At 42.9% G+C, this 20,419-nt stretch overlaps 1 protein-coding gene across 4 annotated transcripts in view; it reads left to right on the forward strand.

Moving 5' to 3' along the window:
- Positions 1-20,419, forward strand: part of NAV1 (neuron navigator 1) — a 436,382-nt gene that overhangs the window by 80,406 nt on the left and 335,557 nt on the right. For all 4 annotated transcript variants that reach the window (XM_072137230.1, XM_072137232.1, XM_072137231.1 and 1 more), the window contains exon 4: positions 14,270-14,614. In XM_072137230.1, coding sequence (XP_071993331.1) covers positions 14,270-14,614 — 345 coding nt within the window. The remainder of the gene's footprint in view (positions 1-14,269; positions 14,615-20,419) is intronic.

Consider the following 20,419-nt stretch of genomic DNA (forward strand, 5'->3'; position numbering starts at 1 on the left):
TGCATCCCTGAGCTGTGTCGCATGATGATTGGAGGGAGGTTGAGCTTTCATACTTTACATCTATGGTGAGTGCGAAGGATTTGCTGATCCAGTCTAAATTTCTCCATCGGGTATATTTCACCCCCGCAAAATTATTTCGCATGGGAGGGATGTCCAATGATTTATGTTTCCACTGTCAGGCTGAAGCTGGAACCTTCTTACACTGTGTATGGACCTGCCTTAGGGTTCATGCATTCTGGTCAGTGGTCCTGGAATTCCTAAATCAACACTTTGAGTTCCCGCACCTAATGTCCCCCTCTGTCTGTCTCCTTGGTGCCATGAATGAGGTTATCAATGGCCACTACAATAAAATCTTTTATAGGTTTGCCTTATATTATGCCCGGAAAGTGGTGGCGATGACATGGAAGGACCGGGATTCTCCCCTGCTTAAAAGGTGGATATCCATGTCTCGGGTTGCAGGCGCACCCGTGTACCTCCGTGCGGGCCACTGTACTTGCCGCGCAACTCATCGAGATCCAGCATCATGTCCCATGGCTTCCTGTGTTCTTCCCCGTACCTAGGGCGCCCGCGGGCGCCAATTCTGTCGGATTTAAAGGGCCAGCGCACAGGTAATTGGTGCTGGCTAGCTGCCATTCTTGATAAATTCCCAGCCCCTTCCTGTCTTCCCTGCCAGATCTTTGTGCCTCACAGCCTTAGAAAAAGCTTTGTTCCTATGTCTTTTGCATTTATAGTGATTTCCCGCTTTGACCCCGGTTCCGTTCCTGACTACGCTCCTCTGCTGCCTGCCTTGACCTGTTGCTACTTCCCCAACTCTGATCCTGTGCTGCCCGTCCTGACCTCCTGCCTCTCCCCGACTACGATTCTGCCTAACGTCTGTGTACCTTGCCTTGGCTACCACTGCGGACAAAGTCCCACCTGTGGAACGACCTGGTGGTACCACGCCGCAGCAAGTCCAACCCGCTTTGCGGTGGGCTCTGGTAAAAACCGGGTGCCACTTAGACTCTGGTCCCAGGTGTCAGCTTACGTCATCGTCCACAGTGGTCCAGTGGGTCCACTACCCCTGGAGCCTGACACCCATCTTATCAAATCTGACATGCCACTACAAGTGGTTATAACTTTGGAACACTTTAATATATTTATGTTCAATCATTTTTTTATCAAACATTTTCAAGCATAGTATACAGTAGCAAATAATGATAACAGGGGGACGGGTATCAGAAAGGGGGGAATAGAAGCTCGCAAAGTCCATGAAGTTAGGATACATATTGAAGTGTCCTTGTCGGTCTCAAGTGATGGAGGGGAAAAGTGCGAGGCCATTGCTGATTGTAGAAAAGGCAACAGATCGTGGTAGATACAAATCTGTAGTATGCAGACATATTAACCTTCTCCTACTTCCAGTATGAGAACATCTGAAACTAATCCCCAACGGGGGGATAATCTTAGTATAATGGCTTTAAAACCATTTTTTTGAAATCAGACACATTCTGATCTGTGAGCAGTAGGGAGGATAGGGAATAACATTCACACCAATAGAAATGGAGTATAAAGATATAGGGAGGTATGGGGGGAAGAGCAGGAGAGTGGCTGAGGGAAAGGAATAAAGGAGGCTCCATATGCGGGGGGACAGACCGGGGCAGAGAGTCACTGCTAGGACCCTGTCCGAGGTCCGAGTCAGTATAACCTTGAAAAGTCCCGAAGTACTATCCATGGCTGCGAGTTTTAAGAATTTCTCAGTAGTTCCCGAGGTATCAGCAATGATCTCCTTCATGCGATTGAGCTGTAGCAATTCTTGGGCCCAGTCTGAAATGGAAGGCGGTATGGGGGAGCGCCACTTTCTAGCGATGACGGACCGGGCCGCAATGTGGGAGAACCTCAACAAGCTATTTTTTTGTTTCTTAATGGCCCCTGGAAGAATCAATAGGAGAGCCATCTCCGGGGTCTTGGGGGCCCGCTGTGCTAGGGAGGTCATTCGTAGCTTCGAAGATTTGGTCCCAGAAGCTAGAGATGTCCTGACATGTCCAACAAATATGGAACATGTCTCCCTTGTCTAGTCCACATCTCCAGCATATGTCAGGGATCAAAGGGTAGATTGAGTGTAGAAGGGTATGAACCCTATACCATCTTGAGAGAATTTTGTAATTTGTCTCCTGAGAGGAGCATGCCACTGAAAGTTTATGGGTGTACAGAAACGACTTATCCCAATCCTCCGGAGAGATAGAGACTCCTAGGTCCTTCTCCCAACCAGTGAGAAAAGGTAAGGCTAAAGTGTCAGACTCTTTTACTAGGAGGCTATAGATTTGGGAGATACAGTGTTCTGGGGGTATTCTCGAAGGGCCGAATAGGTGTATTGTATGCTGCATTTGGACCTGGTCATTTAAGGAAAGATCCCAGTTGAGTCTTCGAGCCAAGAGAGATTGGCAGAGGCAGAAAGATCTGTTAGTTCCTGCTGAGATGGGATCGGTGCTTCGCCCACTATATCTCACATGCGTAAGTCCTCATGTACTGAGTGTCCCATGAAGGTAGTCCTAAGGAGAGCCGGGGGGAGTCTGGATTCCAGAAGAGAGGTATAGGGGGGCTTAATGGCCTGGACAGGATAGAGCGTTGGATGAGAGGTCTCCACAGTTTCAAGGTCTGAGCCAAGAACAGGGTCTGCCGCTCGGTTTCTACACCCTGTGCTGAGACCCACGGGAGTAAATGAATAGGTATCGTAGAACTGTACTGTCCAAGATGATCCCACTGTTTGGTAGACAAATGACAATGCCAGTCTAGAAGACGGACTAAAATGGAAGCTTGGTGGTAGAGCTTGAAGTCGGGGAGACCAGCGCCCCCTGCAGATTTGGGGCGTATCAAGTATTTCCATCCAATCCGGGGGCGAGCCGAGCCCCACATGAAGCGTAATATCACAGCCCTGATAGATTCGAAAAATGCGGATGGGGGAGTGAGTGGAACTTATTGAAACGTGTATAGAAAGCTGGGCAGTACATCCATCTTTATGACATTTATCCGAACGAACCATGAGAGGCCCTTTTTGTTATATGAGGCTAGGTCTTTAGTGGTGCAGTCCAGTAAGGACAAGCAGTTGAAGCTATAAAGTTTAGTTAGGTCGGAGGGTACCTGGATTCCTAGGTATGTGATTGAGGTTGAACACCAGCGGAATAGGAAGTGTTCTTTAAGAGATTGGACTTCCTCTGTGGGGAGAGAGACTTTTAATGCCTCCGATTTGTTGTAATTGATTTTGAAATTGCTTAGGTGGCCGTAGGATTCAAACTCTTTGAGAAGTGCAGGAAGGGAAATTCTGGGCTGAGAGATATATAATACCAAGTCGTCTGCGTACAACGCCGTCTTATAATGCCTCTGACCTACCTCAGTTATGTTTGGATTATTCCTATTTGCCGTCGCTAAGTGCTCCATTACCACTATATATAGAAGGGGAGAAAGAGGGCACCCCTGGCGAGTTCCATTGTTGATTTGAATGAGGTCAGAAAGAACCCATTTGCCCTGATTCTAGCCCTCGGGTGGTCATAGAGAGCCATAACCCTCCCTAGGAACTTGGGGCCTATCCCTAATTGGGTTAGACCTGCTGACAAAAAACCCCAAAGTACCCTGTCAAAGGCCTTTTCGGCATCAATTGACAGGAGACTTAAGGGTATAGACCTTTTCTGAGCATGTGCCATCAAGAGGAAAGTTTTTGTCAAATTATCTTTGGCCTCTCTGCCCCTGACGAAGCCCACCTGGTCCGTGTGAATCACTTTTTGGAGATGAGGGGCTAAATGATCCGCAAGGATCTCAGAGTAGAGTTTTAGGTCAATATTTAGTACAGATATGGGCCTGTAGCTCGCTGGTTGTGAGGGATCTTTATCTGACTTTAGGAGGACAATAATATTGGCTTCTAGAGATTGTGGGTGAAAGACCTCCGCTTGGGAAACGGAATTAAACACTTTTGTTAGAAATGGGGACACAGCTTCCCGGAAGAGCTTATAAAAGGCAGGAGAAAAGCCATCAGGGCCCGGGATTTTCCCGGCAGGGGAATTCTTGATTGTGTCGTTGATTTCTGTGTCAGTGAAGACAGCCTCCAAGGCCTCAGTCACTTCTGTGTCGAATTGGGAAGGGCTGTGTTTTTAATTTAGTTCTCAATTCGGTTTGTCAGTGATTCGGGATCTAGGTGGGCGAATTGTCCCCTAATGTTGTAGAGCTGCAAGTAATATGCACCAAACTCTGTGCTGATGTCTATTGGGTTATATGTGTCGCTACCCGTGGTGGATTTAATGCGGGGGATGTAAGTCGCACCCGAACGAGGATGGCAGGATTCAAGGTCGTGGAAACGTCATAATAGAGAGTTTGGCCGCATTCTCTCTTTTTTTAGTCGGACCCCGTGATCTGTGAAACGACTCCGGAGCTCGCATTTGAGGCCTTCTCATTTCAAGGGCAGTGTCTCGGGGGTAAGGTTAGGAGAGCGAGTGAAGGAGTTGATGATCTCCTGCACGCAGAGAGCGTCTTTTTAAGGAGATGGTCATTGAGACACCAAGTCCAGGGCCGTTTAGAGATTGTGGGGCTGACAAGGCTTAGGTATATTGGGGTGTGGTGTGAGAGGACAATGTTTCCTAAATTAGCGACCAGTTCCCAGGTCAGGGCTCTATGGTGGGTGAGGATCCAGTCGATGTTGGGGAAAAATAGGTATAGTCCCTATCTGAAGGGTGCAGAATCCTCCATACATCTACCAACTGGAGGGCGTGTAAGTCGAACTGCTGCTGATTCGGGATGTGGCTCTTGCCTGAGGAGGTGTCTTTTAGGATATCTAGAGGGAAATTAAAGTCTCCCCCCAAGATCAGCATCCCCTCTGAGAATTCCACTAACTCAGCTAGGACCTTCCGAGGAGTAGCGATAGGAGACCGATTGGGTAAGTATATAGTGGCCAGAGTGAATATTTGATCAAATATTTGCAACTTTACAAATGCGTACCTGCCTTCTCTATCCATCCGTTTGCCCAGAATCACATACGAGATAGATTTGTGGACTACAATAGAGACACCCTTAGATTGCGAAGCCGGGTTAGAGCTATGGAACCATGTACTGAAGTAGTGATCCCCAATGGTCGGGAGGTGGCCTGTTTTAAAGTGGGTTTCCTGTAGAAAGAGAATTTTAACCCCCTTTCTATGCATACCGTAACAGCAAAAAAACTTGATAACTAACATTTACCGAATGTCTACTTTTATGTTGACAAGGGTTTTTATGCATCTCATTTTTGTAGGATGTCATGGGGCTTTGAACTTTTTGGTGCTTTTTTTTACATTTTTATAAAAAACTTTAAATCATGATTTTGAGGGACCTGCTCAGATTTCAAATCACTTTATAGAAACTACACCCCTCAACGTATGCAAAACAACTTTTATGAAGTTTGCACATTTTTTGAAAAATACCTTCATTTAGCTTCATTTAAAAATTTAAATTAATCCGATTTTATTTTAAACCCTATAAAACACCCTATTGACACTTTCTCAGTGGATAAAATACCAAAACGCACAAAGTTAGATACCAAATCTCTCACGAGTATAACCATACCACATATGTGGTGATAACCTGCGCATGCCAAGGCATTGAATAATGTTATTGATTTTTTGTACAGATTGTTACAGATTTGGTGATACCAAACATTTAATTTTTTTTACAATGATTTTTTTGTTCTTTGTACTTTATTAAATGTGTATAGGGAATATTGATGTTTAAAGACTTTCACTTTTATTTATGTACAATCAATTTATTGGGTTTCGAATATGAATCTTTAACATCAAAATAGTCAAGTATATGCAGAGTTAAGACTGTCAGGTCTATCTCATGAAAATGGGGCAACACTTGCGACTAGATATGCACCGAGAGAGCTTCTCCCGACTTTGTTACATGGTCAGTGAAACTTTGCAGGCCCAACAAGTTAGACAATACCATAATTACAGGGGGCCAGTGAGGACGTTATCACACAAACTAACAAACAAGCACAGACAAACAACTAAACATACTTTTAGGGAGAGATGACAGGGTCCATGTGGGTTGGATTTGGTGAGTCTGGAGGGGAAAGGGTAGGGGGGATATGAGGCTGCCTCCAAAATAGGCCATAGTGCGGTATTTATCAGGGAGGGGCAGTTTACTGTATTTACTGGCCCTGAATCTCTGGGATTCCTGAAATGCAATTCAGGGCTGCAGCAGCTTTATGAATTGCTTTGAGGTGCCTAAAGTGTCTGCTATGATCTCTGCCATACGATAAATGTGTAGCATCGCCTGTTCCCATTCTGAAATAGTGGGAGGTATGTCAGAACACCATTTACATGGGATTACTGAATGACAGCAAAGAGGGAGAATCTCAAAAGACTACGTTTTTGTTTACTGATAGCCCCTGGGAGTGTGGATTGCAAAGCTACCTCAGGTGTTTTGGTGGTCATCTGGCCTTTAAGGTCAGATGTTATTTCGAAAACCTGGTTCCAGATAGGAGAGATTTCTTGGCACGTCCACCAAACGCGCAGAATGTTGCCTCCATCCGTTCCACACCTTCAGCATGTGTCCTGGACAAAGGGGTAGATGGACTGCAGGAGTGACGGTTCCCTCTACCACCTAGAGAGAATTTTGTAATTGCCTTCTTGAGGAGAGCAGGCCACAGAAAGTTTATGTGTAAACAAAAATGCCTTCTCCCCATCTTCAGTGGATAATGAGACACCCAAGTCCTTAGCCCATCCACCCAGATAGAGGAAGGGCGAGGTTTCTAACTCCTGTAGCAGGAGATTATATATTTGAGAGATGCAATGTTCTGGTGCGGATTCTGACTAGGAAAATGCCTCTAAGGGGGTGAGTGGAGAGTTAAAGGTCTCTGTTGGTCCTGGTTGCCTAAGGAACGACCCCAGTTGTGACATTTCCAACCGTAAGAGGTTGGAAGACCTTGCTAGATGTAGCAATTCTTGGTGTGACGGGATCAAGGCCTCTTCTAGAATATTGTGCATGCGGAGGTCTTCACGGTTTGAGCGGCCCAGGAACCTGGTTTTGGAGAATGCTGGTTGAAAATCTGGGTTATGAAAAAGGCGTGAGGGGGCTCAAAGGGCGGGAAAATATCTAACGTTTAGTATGGGACCTCCAGAGCTTCAGAGTTTGGGCTATGAGCAGCGTTTGAGGTTCGACCTCTATACATAGGGCGAATACCCATTGCAGGACCCTAATAGTTATCACGGAGCTATATTGCTCTAGGCAGACCCATTATTTAGTGGTTAGGTGGTAATGCCTGTCTAGTATTCGTATCAGAATGGACGCCTGATGGTATTACTTAAAATCGGGAAGTCCCCCACCTCCAGCTAATTTAGACCTAATCAAGCACCGCCAGCCAATCCGTAGTCGGGCTGTGGCCCATATGAAGCGTATGAGCGCTGATCGGATTGATTTGAAGAACACGGAAGGGGGGATGAATGGGGCTCCCTGGAAGATATAAAGAAAGCGGGGTAGGATGTCCGTTATTATCATGTTGATGCGGCCGAACCAGGACAGTTGTTTTCTATTATACCTGGTTAGGTCCCTCAGCGTGCGTTCCAGTAGAGGTAAATACTTAAGGGTGTACAATTTTGAAAGGTCCACTGTGACTTGGATCCCTAAGTATTTATTTGATGTATGGCGTCAGCAAAAGGGAAAGAGGGTTTTGACCAACTGTATGTCATTAGACGGCAGTGATATGTTTAACATCTCAGACTAGCTAAAGTTAATGTTAAAATTACTCACTTGGCTGCATCTCTCAAACTTCTTAATGAGGGATGAGAGATTCTGGGTTGAGATATATAGAGCATAAGGTCGTATGCAAAGAGGGCCATTTAATACTGGCGCTACTTGGAACCCATTTATGTCAGGATTATTTCTGATGGCAGTAGCTAGGTGTTCCATGACAATCACATAAAGGAGGGGAGAGAGAGGGCAGCCCTGGCGGGTTCCATTTCTGATGTGTATAGGCTGTGAGAAGAACCCATTGGCCCTAACTCTGGCAGTGGGATGGTTATATTTGCGGTCTAGTAAGGCTCGAATCTCATCCCTAACTATTATCAAATCTGCCAAGACCTCTGTGGACCGAATTGATTTATGTCGTCGCTCTAGAGAATGTAGTCTCTGCAACAGGGAAGGGAGTTTGGCCGCATTCTCTCTTTAGTCTAACCCCATGCTCAGTGAAGCGACTACGCAGCTCACATTTGAGGGCTTCCCACTTCATCGGCAAGTCCTGTGGGCAGAGGTCGGGAGATCTTCGATGGGATTCAATGGTGTGTTTAATTTCCTGCGTGCAGAGGGCATCCCGAAGTAGATAATCCTAGAGACGCCAGGACCGTGGGCATTTAGCTATATCAGGAATAGTGATTGTTACATATATTGGTGCATGATCTGATAATACGATATTTCCTATGGAGGCTATTGGCTCCCATGTTAACGTTGGATAAAGAAAAAGGCTATGCGACTATATGAGTCATGTGCCGGGGAGTAATAATGTGTAGTGTCTCTCCTTGGGATGGAGAATTCGCCAGACATCAACCAACTGGAGACTATGCAGGTCAAGGTAAGTGCAAATTTGCCAGGGTAAATACCTGATCGAATATTTGTAATTTAACAAAAGCATATGTACCTGCCTCGTCCAACACTTTGCTCAGGATCACATGCGGGAAGGGAGCTATGAACTGCAATGGAAACTCCCTTCGAGCGTGATTTGGGTTAGAGCTATGAAACCAGGCATTGAAGTACCGATCCCTAATATCTGGGTAGTGGCCAGTTTTGAAGTCAGTCTCCTGTAAAAATAAAATTTTGCCTGTGTATTCCATATAGTATTTGGGATCTCTTTTGGGGAACATGCAGACCCCGAGCATTCAGGGACCCAGTTTTTAGGGTAGCCATGGCGTGTATGTGATCAGGACGTTATCTGATATGTTGGTCTAATGAGGATGAAAAAAAGGGGGGGGGCAGGGACGGAAGCGTCTGGGAACTGGAGTAAAGTACGAAAGGAAGGACACACACCTTGTAGGAGGGAGGGACACGATGAAGACGACTTCTTACACGCTTGACAAATTGTAGGATAAAACAAAAATGGGAACTAAATCAAAACCAAAGTGCAGGGGGCCAAAAACTAAGCACACAAAACAACTTGAGTAGGGTTGTGTGAATTACGTGGTCAGACTAGCTGGACACGCTATCCTAGGAGAGAGGACTAACTATCAAACAAGCCCATGTCTAAGCCTCCTGTGCCATAATCAAGGTGACTGAAAATTCGTCAACAGTTGTAACCCAGCAAACCAAATTGGTACATAATAAGTAATAAACTGTAAATAAGATTTGTAACAGAACAGTCCACACGTAGTAAATGATACTCCTACTGAAGGAAGAGATATCAGAATTTGATAAGAGTCCAAGACTTATTATTAATGGTAGTTCAGACGTCTCCTCTGACGGTGAGCACCTCTAGGGCCGTTGCCCTTGGGGCTCGTTGGGGGCGCGGGGGTGTGTGTGCCTGTGCAGCTGGATTCGGCTGTAGCTCCCCCGTGGCATTTCTGGAGTGTGAACGGGAAGCCCCAAGTGCAGGGGATATTATGTTGTCTCAGGATCTCTAGGGCCTTTTTTTCTTTTGAGAAGGGTCGCTGCCATGTTTGTGCCTGTGGTCCTCGTGGCCGCGGTGTGGCAGGGAGTCAGGGACCGGGGGGGTTCTGCAAGTCCCTCTTCTTTTTTGAGCCCATGTGTGGGTGAGCTGAGGCGCTGGGTGACACAGAAGTTACTAAAGAATGGCGTAAGGGTTCTAACCCACTTATCCAGTTTAGAGGGAAAAACAGGGGCCAGATCTCAACTAGGGCTGTAGCAGCATCCTGGGCTGAAAGAAGAGGCACCACTCTTCAACAAATTTGCCAAACTGCCACCTGGTCAAGCCTATTTACCTTTGCACGTCATTATCACCTCGATGTATCTTCAGGGGAATTGTCTTTTGGGAAGGAAGAATTTCCTGCTGGTGCTCCCTCTGTCAGGATCTGAGGTAGTGGACCCACTAAACCACAGTGAGTGATGATGTAATCCGATGCCTGGGGCGGAGTCTATGTGGCAACCGGTGTTCACCAGAACCCGCCGCAAAGCAGGTTTGACTTGCTGCAACGGGATACCATTAGGTCGCTCCACAGGCGCGAGTTGCTCGCGGTAGTAGCGAGTTGCTCTGGCAGGCAGAATCTGAGTCATAGTCAGGCAGGAGATCAAGACAGCCAACAGAGAATCGAAGTCGGGAAGCAAAGCAGAGGTCACAACGGAAGGAACACAATAGTCTATATATATTGCTTTTTCGCTGGCAACAGGGCACAAAGATCTGACAGAGGTCACAGGAAGAGACAGGCTATATAACATGGTAGCAGCTGGTCAGTGGAAATTAGCGTCAAGCTGGCCCTTTAAATTTCATAGAGCCCGGACCACAGGTGCCATCACTTGAGCACGGACGGGCAAGTCAGCCTGCAGCTGTTGCGGGGGTACACTGGTGCACCTGTAACCTGAGGCATGGGTCGCAGGAGCACCCATGAAATCCTTCTTGAGTCATAATCTCTTAGCAGATGGGGCTGTCATTGGGGATGAAACGGAAAATTGAAATTAGACTCACTGGTAATTCGGTTTCTGCAAGTCCATCATTATAGCCCCCTTTTATTCCCTTCTCTACTTTGGTTGTGTTAATATGGTGATAACCTTTCCTGGTGTTATTTGGCACTGGTGAGGGGTTTGCTAAGGAGGGAAATTTAAACTCTGACTTCTTGTCCCTACAGAAGTCAACCTCAAGACGGGACTGTCATGGTGGACTTATGGAAACCGAATTACCGAAGTTCCATTTTTTTGTAATTTCTCCAATCAACTCCTTAACGACCTGGCCCTTTTTAGTTTTTTTTACTTCCATTTTTAACTCCCCACCTTCAAAAATCTATAACTTTTTTATTTTTCTACGTAAAGAGCTCTGTTATGGCTTGTTTTCTGCGTAAAAAATTGAACTTCATATTGGTATTTAGTTTTCCATGTCCTGTACTGGGAAGCGGAAAAAAAATTCCAAATACAGTGAAAATGGTGAAAAAATGCATTTGCGCCGTTTTCTTGTGGGCTTGGATTTTATGGATTTCCCTCTGCGCCCCAAATGACATATCTACTTTATTCTTTGGGTCGGTGCGATCATGGGGATACCAAATTTGTATAGGTTTTAGAATGTTTTCATACATTTACAAAACCTCCTGTACAAATATATATAATTTTTTTTATTTTTGCCATCTTCTGGCGCTAATAACTTTTTCACACTTTGGTGTATGGAGCTGTGGGTGGGTGTGATGTTTTCATTGCTATCATTTTTAGGACTTTTGTTCACTTTTTATTGATTTTTTAAAATATTTTTCAAAATTGCACAAAAGTGTCATTTTTTACTTTGGGCACTATTTTCCATTTATGGGGTTAAACGCAGTGAAAAGCCGTTATCATATTTTGATCATGCATTTTTGGACGCGGCAATACCTAATGTGTTTATGATTTTTACTGTTTATTAGTATTTATACGAGTTCTGGGGAAAGGGGGTGACTTGAATTTTATTGAGTTTTTTTATTATATATTTTTTAAAATTTTTTACTATTTTTCAGTCTCCCTAGGGTACTTTAACCCTAGGTTCTCTGATTGATCCTAAAATATACTGCCATCATACTATAGTATGGCAGTATATGGGGATTTTAGTCCTCACTCTGATGCTGATAGCACATTGTAATGATAGGGTTAATACTAGTTGCCATAGCGATGGAACGCCACTCTCCAAAGACGTCACGGGGAGCGACGATCCTCGGCAAGATCTTTTTGTGCGATCATCGATCGCGGGTGTTACCAGTTAGTCTTTACTGCAATATGCAGCAAAGACTTACCAACTTTGGAGAGGGCTCACCGGGAGAGGGGAGGCGCGCGTCGGGAAGGGGTTAAAGCTTTTTAAATAAGTAGTAAAACTGAATAAACTTTTAACAGAATAAGCTTTCTAAGTTAAAAATTCTTCTTAAAAATGTTAAGAGGAGTATTATTACCCATATGGAAAAATGTTAGCGCAATTGTACCTGTAAAGATCTTCTTATTTGTTTGTTTAAACATATTTTTCAAAACTATTTAAATTCATGAAGATATAAAATATTATCTCAGCCATAGGTCCTCATCTCTGTTCCCTTTATACTGCGCCCATTGGACAAACCATCAGCAGATTTGATTTCCAGTATCATCTTTGATTATACTCTATAGACCTAACATCACCTGTACCTTACTTTAGAATACCAGTGAGTGTCTCTCTCTGCTGCCTCGAACATCATGCCCCCTCTCTTCTTTAAACATATTTTTCTAAGACTGAACTTCTTGACTTTCCACCATCTACTTACCGAGTCTATCCGGACTACTTCATCCCTGTCTGTGGGATCATGATCATTCCTAGGCATAAGGCCCACTGTCTTGGGAATGTGCTGAACTCTAACCTCTCCTTTGCACCGCATATTCAATCTCATGCTCATTCTTTCCGCATCCATCTCAAAAACATCTCTGGAATCTGTAGATTTTCTTAAATTTAATACCGCAAATGTTAACTGTTGCTATGATTCATTTTCGAGTAGAGTACTGTTACTCCCTCCTAATCAGTCTTCCACTCAATAAACTCGCTCCTCTCAATTTATTCTTAATGCCGCAGCTAGACTTGTCTTTCAGACCAAACACTGCACTGGTTGTCCATCTACTTCTGAATACAGGCGGCCCTACTTAAGAACACTTGACTTACATACGACCCCTAGTTACAAACGGACCTCTGGATATTGGTAATTTATTGTACTTTAGTCCTAGGCTACAATGATCAGCTGTAACAGTTAACACAAAAGCTTCATTACAGACACATTTGATAATATTGATTCTTATGACAACCCAACATTTTTAAAATCCAATTGGCACAGAGAACAAAAAAGTTCTGGCTGGGGTTACAATGATAAAATATACAGTTCCGACTTACATACAAATTCAACTTAAGAACAAACCAACAGACCCTATCTTGTATGTAACCCGGGGACTGCCTGTACAGTTTAAAATAATCACCCTCATCCACAAAGCTCTGCATAATGCTGCACCTCCCTACCTATCTTTGATCTGCCAGTGATCTTAGATGGATGTTTGCCCTTTGGTTATAAAGCCAGGGGGCCCCCATTTTAGCTTCAATCATCATTCCCTGTAACGATCTGTCGGCCATGACAGCCTCATGGTTTTTGTAAGACCCGAGGCTGTATGTTTTCTGGCCATTTGTTACTACAGTACCACTTACACATGAAAAATAGTAAATAAAATAAAAAAAAAAGTGAAAAAATAATAAATTAAATACATACAAATTCAAATCACCCCCTTTCCCTAGAACTGATATTAAAATAAACTTTAAAAATCATAAACATGTTAGGTATCGCTGCATCCTTAAATGTCCAATCTATCGCATTTAAGGTTATTCCCGATGTTTAACCTTATAAAAAAAATCATGCCTAAAGTTGAGAATGGCAATTTTTTGCCATTTTGTAACCTACAAAAAATTTTATAAAAAAGGTAGCATTGAAACTTCACCTCATCTTACAAAAACACTACATACAGCTCCGTAAACTGAAGTATTAAAAAGTTGTTAACGTCAGAAAATGGCAAAATAAATACTTTTTTTTTGGTACAGGAGGTTTTAATTTTTATAAGTGTATGAAAACATTTTTCTTCAAATTTTTTTCCCCCCACTTCCCAGTAAATGGCATGAAATATTAAAAACGTCACTATGTTAGGCAGAAAACGAGCCCTCACACAGCTATTTACTTTGAAATATAAAAAGTTATAGATTTTAAAGGTAGGGATTAAAAAATTGAAATGCAAAAACAAAAAAGGGCTTGGTTGTCAAACAAAATAATAACCTTTTTGGGTAACAGGATCCTCTGTGTATTTATTTTCTGACTCCCAAGTAAATTGATTTGAAATATTAGTTGGTTCCCCCAGTAAGGAAATTTGACCTTCAGAAAGTCAACCCTTCATATCTGTCTGCAAACAGACAAAAAAGTTATCACTTTTGAAATGTTTTGAGTTAAATATGAAAAATGATTGAGGCATTGAGAGGTTATTTAAAAAAAATTACAACTTTTCTGTATGTTCAAACTGAAACCTTTATTTAAAGTGTAAGTTTATATTTTCTTTCTGGATAAAAAATGTAACTTTTTTATTGTTTATATTTTTTTTCCCCCTTTTTCAGCTCTTTAGATATGACATGTTATGACAGTGATGATGCCAACCCTCGCAGTATTTCCAGTATGTCCAATCGTTCTTCCCCTGTGTCTTGGCGTTATGGACAGGCTAGTCCACGCCTGCAAGCAGGAGAAGCTCCCTCACTTGGTGGTTGTCGTTCTGAACATGGTGGAGGAGGTTGGCAGTTCTCTCATACAATGCCTCTACGGGGTGGTACCCGAATCTGCAGCATTACTCAACGGTTAGAACTTCTAGAATCTGGTGGCCAGGACTTAAAATCAGGTTATGGAAGTGACACTGATAGTAAGCCTGCAAAAGAAGCGACACATGAAGATGATGAAATCATTACTAGGTAAGTTTGATCAACACTGTGAATTTATGTGAGCTCTATATTGATTGGCTGAAATATGAAACACTTAATAAAACAGTGCCTTATCCGTTTGTGAATGTCCAGGTCAATTTTTTTTAGTTCTGTTATGCATTTCTTTAAATGATGAGATATTTGCAAAAGCTTTACATATCATAACAATTTTTACTTGGTTGTTTTTTTTATGACATGTAAGAGTTATGTTATATGATAATTTTATTAATAACATGTTTCTTCTTTATAAAATTAGCCGATAAATGACTACAATTGTTTCCAATTAAAATGGAATCTCGTTTAATTTAATGTCAAGTTTGTGTTTTGATAGCCAATGTTAACCCCTTAGCAACATGTGACGTAATAGTATGTCACATGCCAAGTGCGCCTGCATGGAGAACAAAAATCAATAAGTGATCAAATAGTAAAAATGGTAGAACTGAAAACGTTATTGAAAGTCACAAAAAAATGACACCACCCACAGCTCCGTACACCAAGGTATAAAAAAGTTATTAGCGCCAGAAGATTGCAAAAAAAAAAATTGTACAGGAGGTTTTAATTTTTGTAAATGTATGAATACATTAAAAAACCTATAAAAATTTGGTATCCCTGTAATCGTACTGACCCAAAGAATAAAGTAGACATGTCATTTGGGGCATACAGTGAATTCCGTAAAATCCCAGCCCACAAGATAAAATTTAACAGTGGATATCTCCATCTTTGTGAAGCATCCGCACACAATCCTAATATTATATTAAAGGGGAGATTCTCCTGTTTAATCCCTTAACGACACATGGCTGCGGGTGTCAGCCTGTGAGCTCTCTCCATAGTTGTTGAACGTTTGCGGCTAGTTGCAGCAAACAACGACCGGTAACACCTGCGATCGCCACCATCAAAGTTGCCGGATGGCATTAAAAAGCCGGCAATGCTTGGGTGCTGCCATGTTGGCTTCAATTGTCACTCCCCATGTCCCCATGACATCATTGGGGAGCAGCGATCTGTTGCTATGACAGCCTTGGGTCATAACAAGACCCAAAGCTGTCTCACTACACACATTAACCCCTTAATGTAAAAACAGGCTGTGTCCTTAAGGCTGTCGTTTTTAAAATTTGTCTCTTCCTGTGGTAATAACTTTTCAACGTTTTAAGATATCCCTGTGATTTTGAGATTGTTTTCTTGTGAGACATTGTAGTTTGTTAGTAGTGTCATTTCTATTATCAGTTTCTTTTTTGGAGGGCAACAATTCAATAATTTAGGAAAATTTTGAAGTTCCAAATGTTATTCTTTTTGGACAAAAAGGCAAACCACATTTTTTTTTCCTGTAGAAACATTTTGCCATTAGTCTTCTTTTTATAACCATAATTTGTTTTACGTTGCCATTTTTTTTTTGTTTAAGGATGTGAGAAGGTTTCAAATTTTAGTAGCAACTTCTGCCCTACCGTGGTTAGGGCAATACCCCATTGGCGGCAATAATCTATAGGATGGAGACACGGCAGGGCTCAGGAGGAAAGGAGCAAAATTTAGGTTTTGGAGCTCCGTTATAACTAGACGGTCTGCCCCTGAGGCACCAGTACAATAGAAACTCCCAAGTAGAATGTATGTAGGGTTGTATGATCATTTTAACCCCTAAGATGCTGGCTCAAATGTACCGTATATACTCGAGTATAAGCCGACCTGAGTATAAGCCGAGACCCTTAATTTTACCACCAAAAACTGGGAAAACCTATTGACTCGAGTATAAGCTGAGGGTGGGAAATGCATTGGTCACAGACCCCCCCCCCAGTATATAGACAGCCTGCCCCCTATAATATAAAGCCTGCCCCCTGTAGTATACAGCCTGCCCCCTGCAGTATACAGCCAGCCCAGCTTGCCCCCAGTAGTATACAGCCTGCCCCCAGTAGTATACAACCAGCCTAGCTTGCCCCCAGTAGTATACAGCCAGTTCCCAGTAGTATACAGCCAGTCCCCAGTAGTATACAGCTTGCCCCCAGTAGTATACAGCTTGCCCCCAGTAGTATACAGCCAGTCCCCAGTAGTATACAGCTTGCCCCAGTAGAATACAGCCAGTCCCCAGTAGTATACAGCTTGCTCCCAGTAGTATACAGCCTGCCCAGAATTGAAAAAAAATAATAAACTTATATACTCACCCTCCAGTGGCCCGATGCGCAGCGCTGCTCCCCCGATGTCCACGCGGCTCCTCTTCTGGCTTCCCGGCTCCTCTTCTGGCTTCCCGGCTCCTCTTCTGTCACATCGTGCTGGGAGCCGCCATTAGTCTCTCCTCCGCTGCTGTCATAATAGGCGCCGCCCGGGAGAGAACAATGGCGGCGCCCAGCACGATCTTACAGAAGAGGAGCCGGGAAGCCATAAGACGAGCTGCGCGGACATCGGGGGAGCAGCGCAGCGCATCGGGGCCACCGGAGGGGGAGTATTTAAGTTTATTATTTTTTCAAACAAAAAACAGTTCTGTCAGCTCACCTGGGACGCAGTGGATTAGTAGAGAAGTAGACTCAAGATCGGGTAACTCCCGCTTCGCAGGAGGCGCTTCAATCAAAGAACAACAGAAATCCGGCTCAAAAGTGAACTCCAGTCCATATAGTTAAAATCGAAGAATTTTATTGGAAAATCGTACATAACATCTTAAAAAGATTGGCATGGGTAGCGAGGAAAATCTCTTAGTTCCTACGCGTTTCGGATAAACTCTATATCCTTATTCATGGCTAGCAGGAACTTGTGATGATTACCTAGATATACTAACATCAAATAAGGTCACACCCTCATTATGGGCCAATCGGCTCCAAGGTGGGGGAGTGATCCAAAAACATTGCAACATTAAAACAAGGACATTGGAAAGTGCATATATTTACATCACAAACCATCTGTTACTTATTAAAATAAGAACATGTATATGCATTGATATTATACATAGAAAAGTACATAATAATGACAAAATGTCAAAGTTGGTCGCATTTCATATCTGGCAGATAACATCTAAACGCTTGTTCAGACCGACAGGAACCCGTGTCTCTAAACAAAAAATCCAATAGATTTCACGATTAAGCATTTTCTTTTTACGATCACCGCCACGTGGTAGCCTGGAGACCCTTTCCATGCCAATGCACGCAAAAGAACTGCAGTCACCATCATGGATGGTCCGGAAATGTTTAGATGCCATAGAAATATTGACCGCATCTTTATTTTTGGCATCGGAATAAGTGTCTCCGTATTTTAAGAGCACCACTTGTACATCCCACATATTGAACTCCGCAGGCTTTGCACATAATGGTATACACAACATATGTAGTATTGCAGTTAATATAGCTGACAATATTGTATTTTTGCTGTGTATACATAGATTGAAAAAACCGTGCTGGAGTTGCATGATTGCAGCAAATACATTTATTATGGCCACATTTATAGAAACCTTTCGTAGAAAGCCATTGATTGTTTCTAATGTTACTGCCGGATGTGAACAAGCTAGGTGATAAAATATCCCTCAGTGTGGGTGCCCTTCTCGGGACAAAGCGGATGTGGTTACTGGCAGACCTAAGAATGGAATCATCTGTTTGTAACAAGGGTATGTACTTTTTAATGATCTTTACAATTTTGTAGTATTGATCACTGTAAGGAGTGGAGAAAGTAATTGGGGCATCCAGTTTGGCCATATTATTATTATTCCTCTTTTTCTTTTTGTCAGCCTGTAAGAGGTCTGCTCTGGGGATATTATTGACTATATTGGACGCCCTGCGAAGCATCCAAGATGGATAGCTTCGTTTGTGTAGGTCTTCCTGTACACGGTGGCTGGTAGTACAAAAATCTGAAGGATTGGTACAGTTACGCTTATACCTGATTAATTCACCAACTGGGATATTTTTGATGACATGTGAGGGATGGCAGGAGGTGGCTTCAAGGATAGAATTAGTGGAAGTGGGTTTAACATTTGGAGTAATTTTAACTGTGTCACCACTCCAGAGTGAAATATCCAAGAAGTGCATGGTATGTGAATTCAAAGACCAGGTGAATTTAAGATTCATATCATTATGGTTTATGAACTCTACAAACTTTTCGGCTTGGGACTCCGTTCCCTCCCATATCAAGAGCAGGTCATCTATATAACGACCATACCACTTGATATGGGAGAGAAACGGGTTGTTAGGGGAAAACAAGAAATCCTCTTCCCATACAGCCATATAGATATTGGCCATGGAGGGCGAACATTTACCCCCCATGGCCGCACCACACTGCTGGAGGAAAAAGGTGCCATCAAACGAGAAATAGTTCCTAGAAAGCAAGAACTCCATAGACATTAGCACAAATTCTCTTGTTGCATCTTCATAGGCACTATAGGAACTCAAAAAACGTGCAAGACATTTAAGGGCTATGTTGTGAATTAAAGATGGATATAGGCTCACCACGTCACAGGTTATCCATTCCAAGCATACCCATCCAATAGTGACACCACATGTTTGGTATTACGGAGGTATCCCGGAATGGATCTCACCATAGGCTGCAGGTGATGGTCCACCCACCGACTAAGGTTTTCATTGAGTGAACCAATACCTTCCACTATTGGCCTTAAAGGCGGCGGAAATATTTCCTTATGTATCTTTGGAAATTAATGATAAATGGGAGTAACAGGATATTCCACAAATAAAAATTTAGCAATTTTTTCATTGATTGCTCCCATAGGCACATCGTCTTGTAATAAGCTTTTAAGAGCTTTTTGAAATGCTATTGTAGGGTCTGACAGTAATGGTCTATATACAGTAGTGTCCTGCAACATCTGATAATTTAATTTTTTGTACAACCCTGCGTTTAGCAGTACCACCGCTCTCCCTTTATCTGCTTGGCGGATTATCAGGTCGCCATTATTTTTTAACTCATCAATTGCTATTCTCTGGGAGGCGGTGATATTGCTACCGCATTTGTGGTTACTAGTTGACATTTCTTTATTCAGCATGATTAATTCGCGTACTATCCCGTCCTGAAACATATCCAAAATCGCAGGACGAGACTGGACGGGGTAGAAAGCTGAATTGGACATTTTAAAACATTGGTTCATATCAGCCTGTGTATCGCTCAAAGGCTCTGCAGACAACTGTCTGAACATAGACATATTTAGGTGATCTTGGAAAGAATTGGTGTCACTATTTAAACACAGAGTAGTAACATTAAGTACTTCAGTATCTAACATATGACGATTAGAAGATACATGTTCATCATTTATATAAAAAAATTGCTTTCTTAGAGTAACATTCCTAGCTCATTTATTCACGTCCAATATTGTTTGGAAAAGATTGAAAGATTTAGGAGAGAAACCAAGTCCCTTTGATAGTACCGTCATTTGATCTTCTGAAATCACATAACTAGACAGATTGATCACCTGACACTCATTTATTTCCCCTGCTTTAGAGGATAACGTTTTTTAATGTTTGCGTCTGGCTCTTCGTCGTTTTTTGACGATGATGGTGAACGGTGCTTTTTCTTTTTGTTTTTAGTTATTTTCTCTGTCGTTGAATTTGCCGCCTTTAAGGCCAATAGTGGCAGGTATTGGTTCACTCACTGAAAACCTTAGTCGGTGGGTGGACCATCACCTGCAGCCTATAGTGAGATCCATTCCGGGATACCTCCGTGATACCAAACATGTGGTGTCACTATTGGATGGGTATGCTTGGAATGGATCTTACCACTGGGTAACCTGTGACGTGGTGAGCCTATATCCATCTTTAATTCACAACATAGCCCTTAAATGTCTTGCACGTTTTTTGAGTTCCTATAGTGCCTATGAAGATGCAACAA

Source organism: Engystomops pustulosus, chromosome 2 (genome assembly GCF_040894005.1).
Source record: "Engystomops pustulosus chromosome 2, aEngPut4.maternal, whole genome shotgun sequence".
Classification (NCBI taxonomy): domain Eukaryota; kingdom Metazoa; phylum Chordata; class Amphibia; order Anura; family Leptodactylidae; genus Engystomops; species Engystomops pustulosus.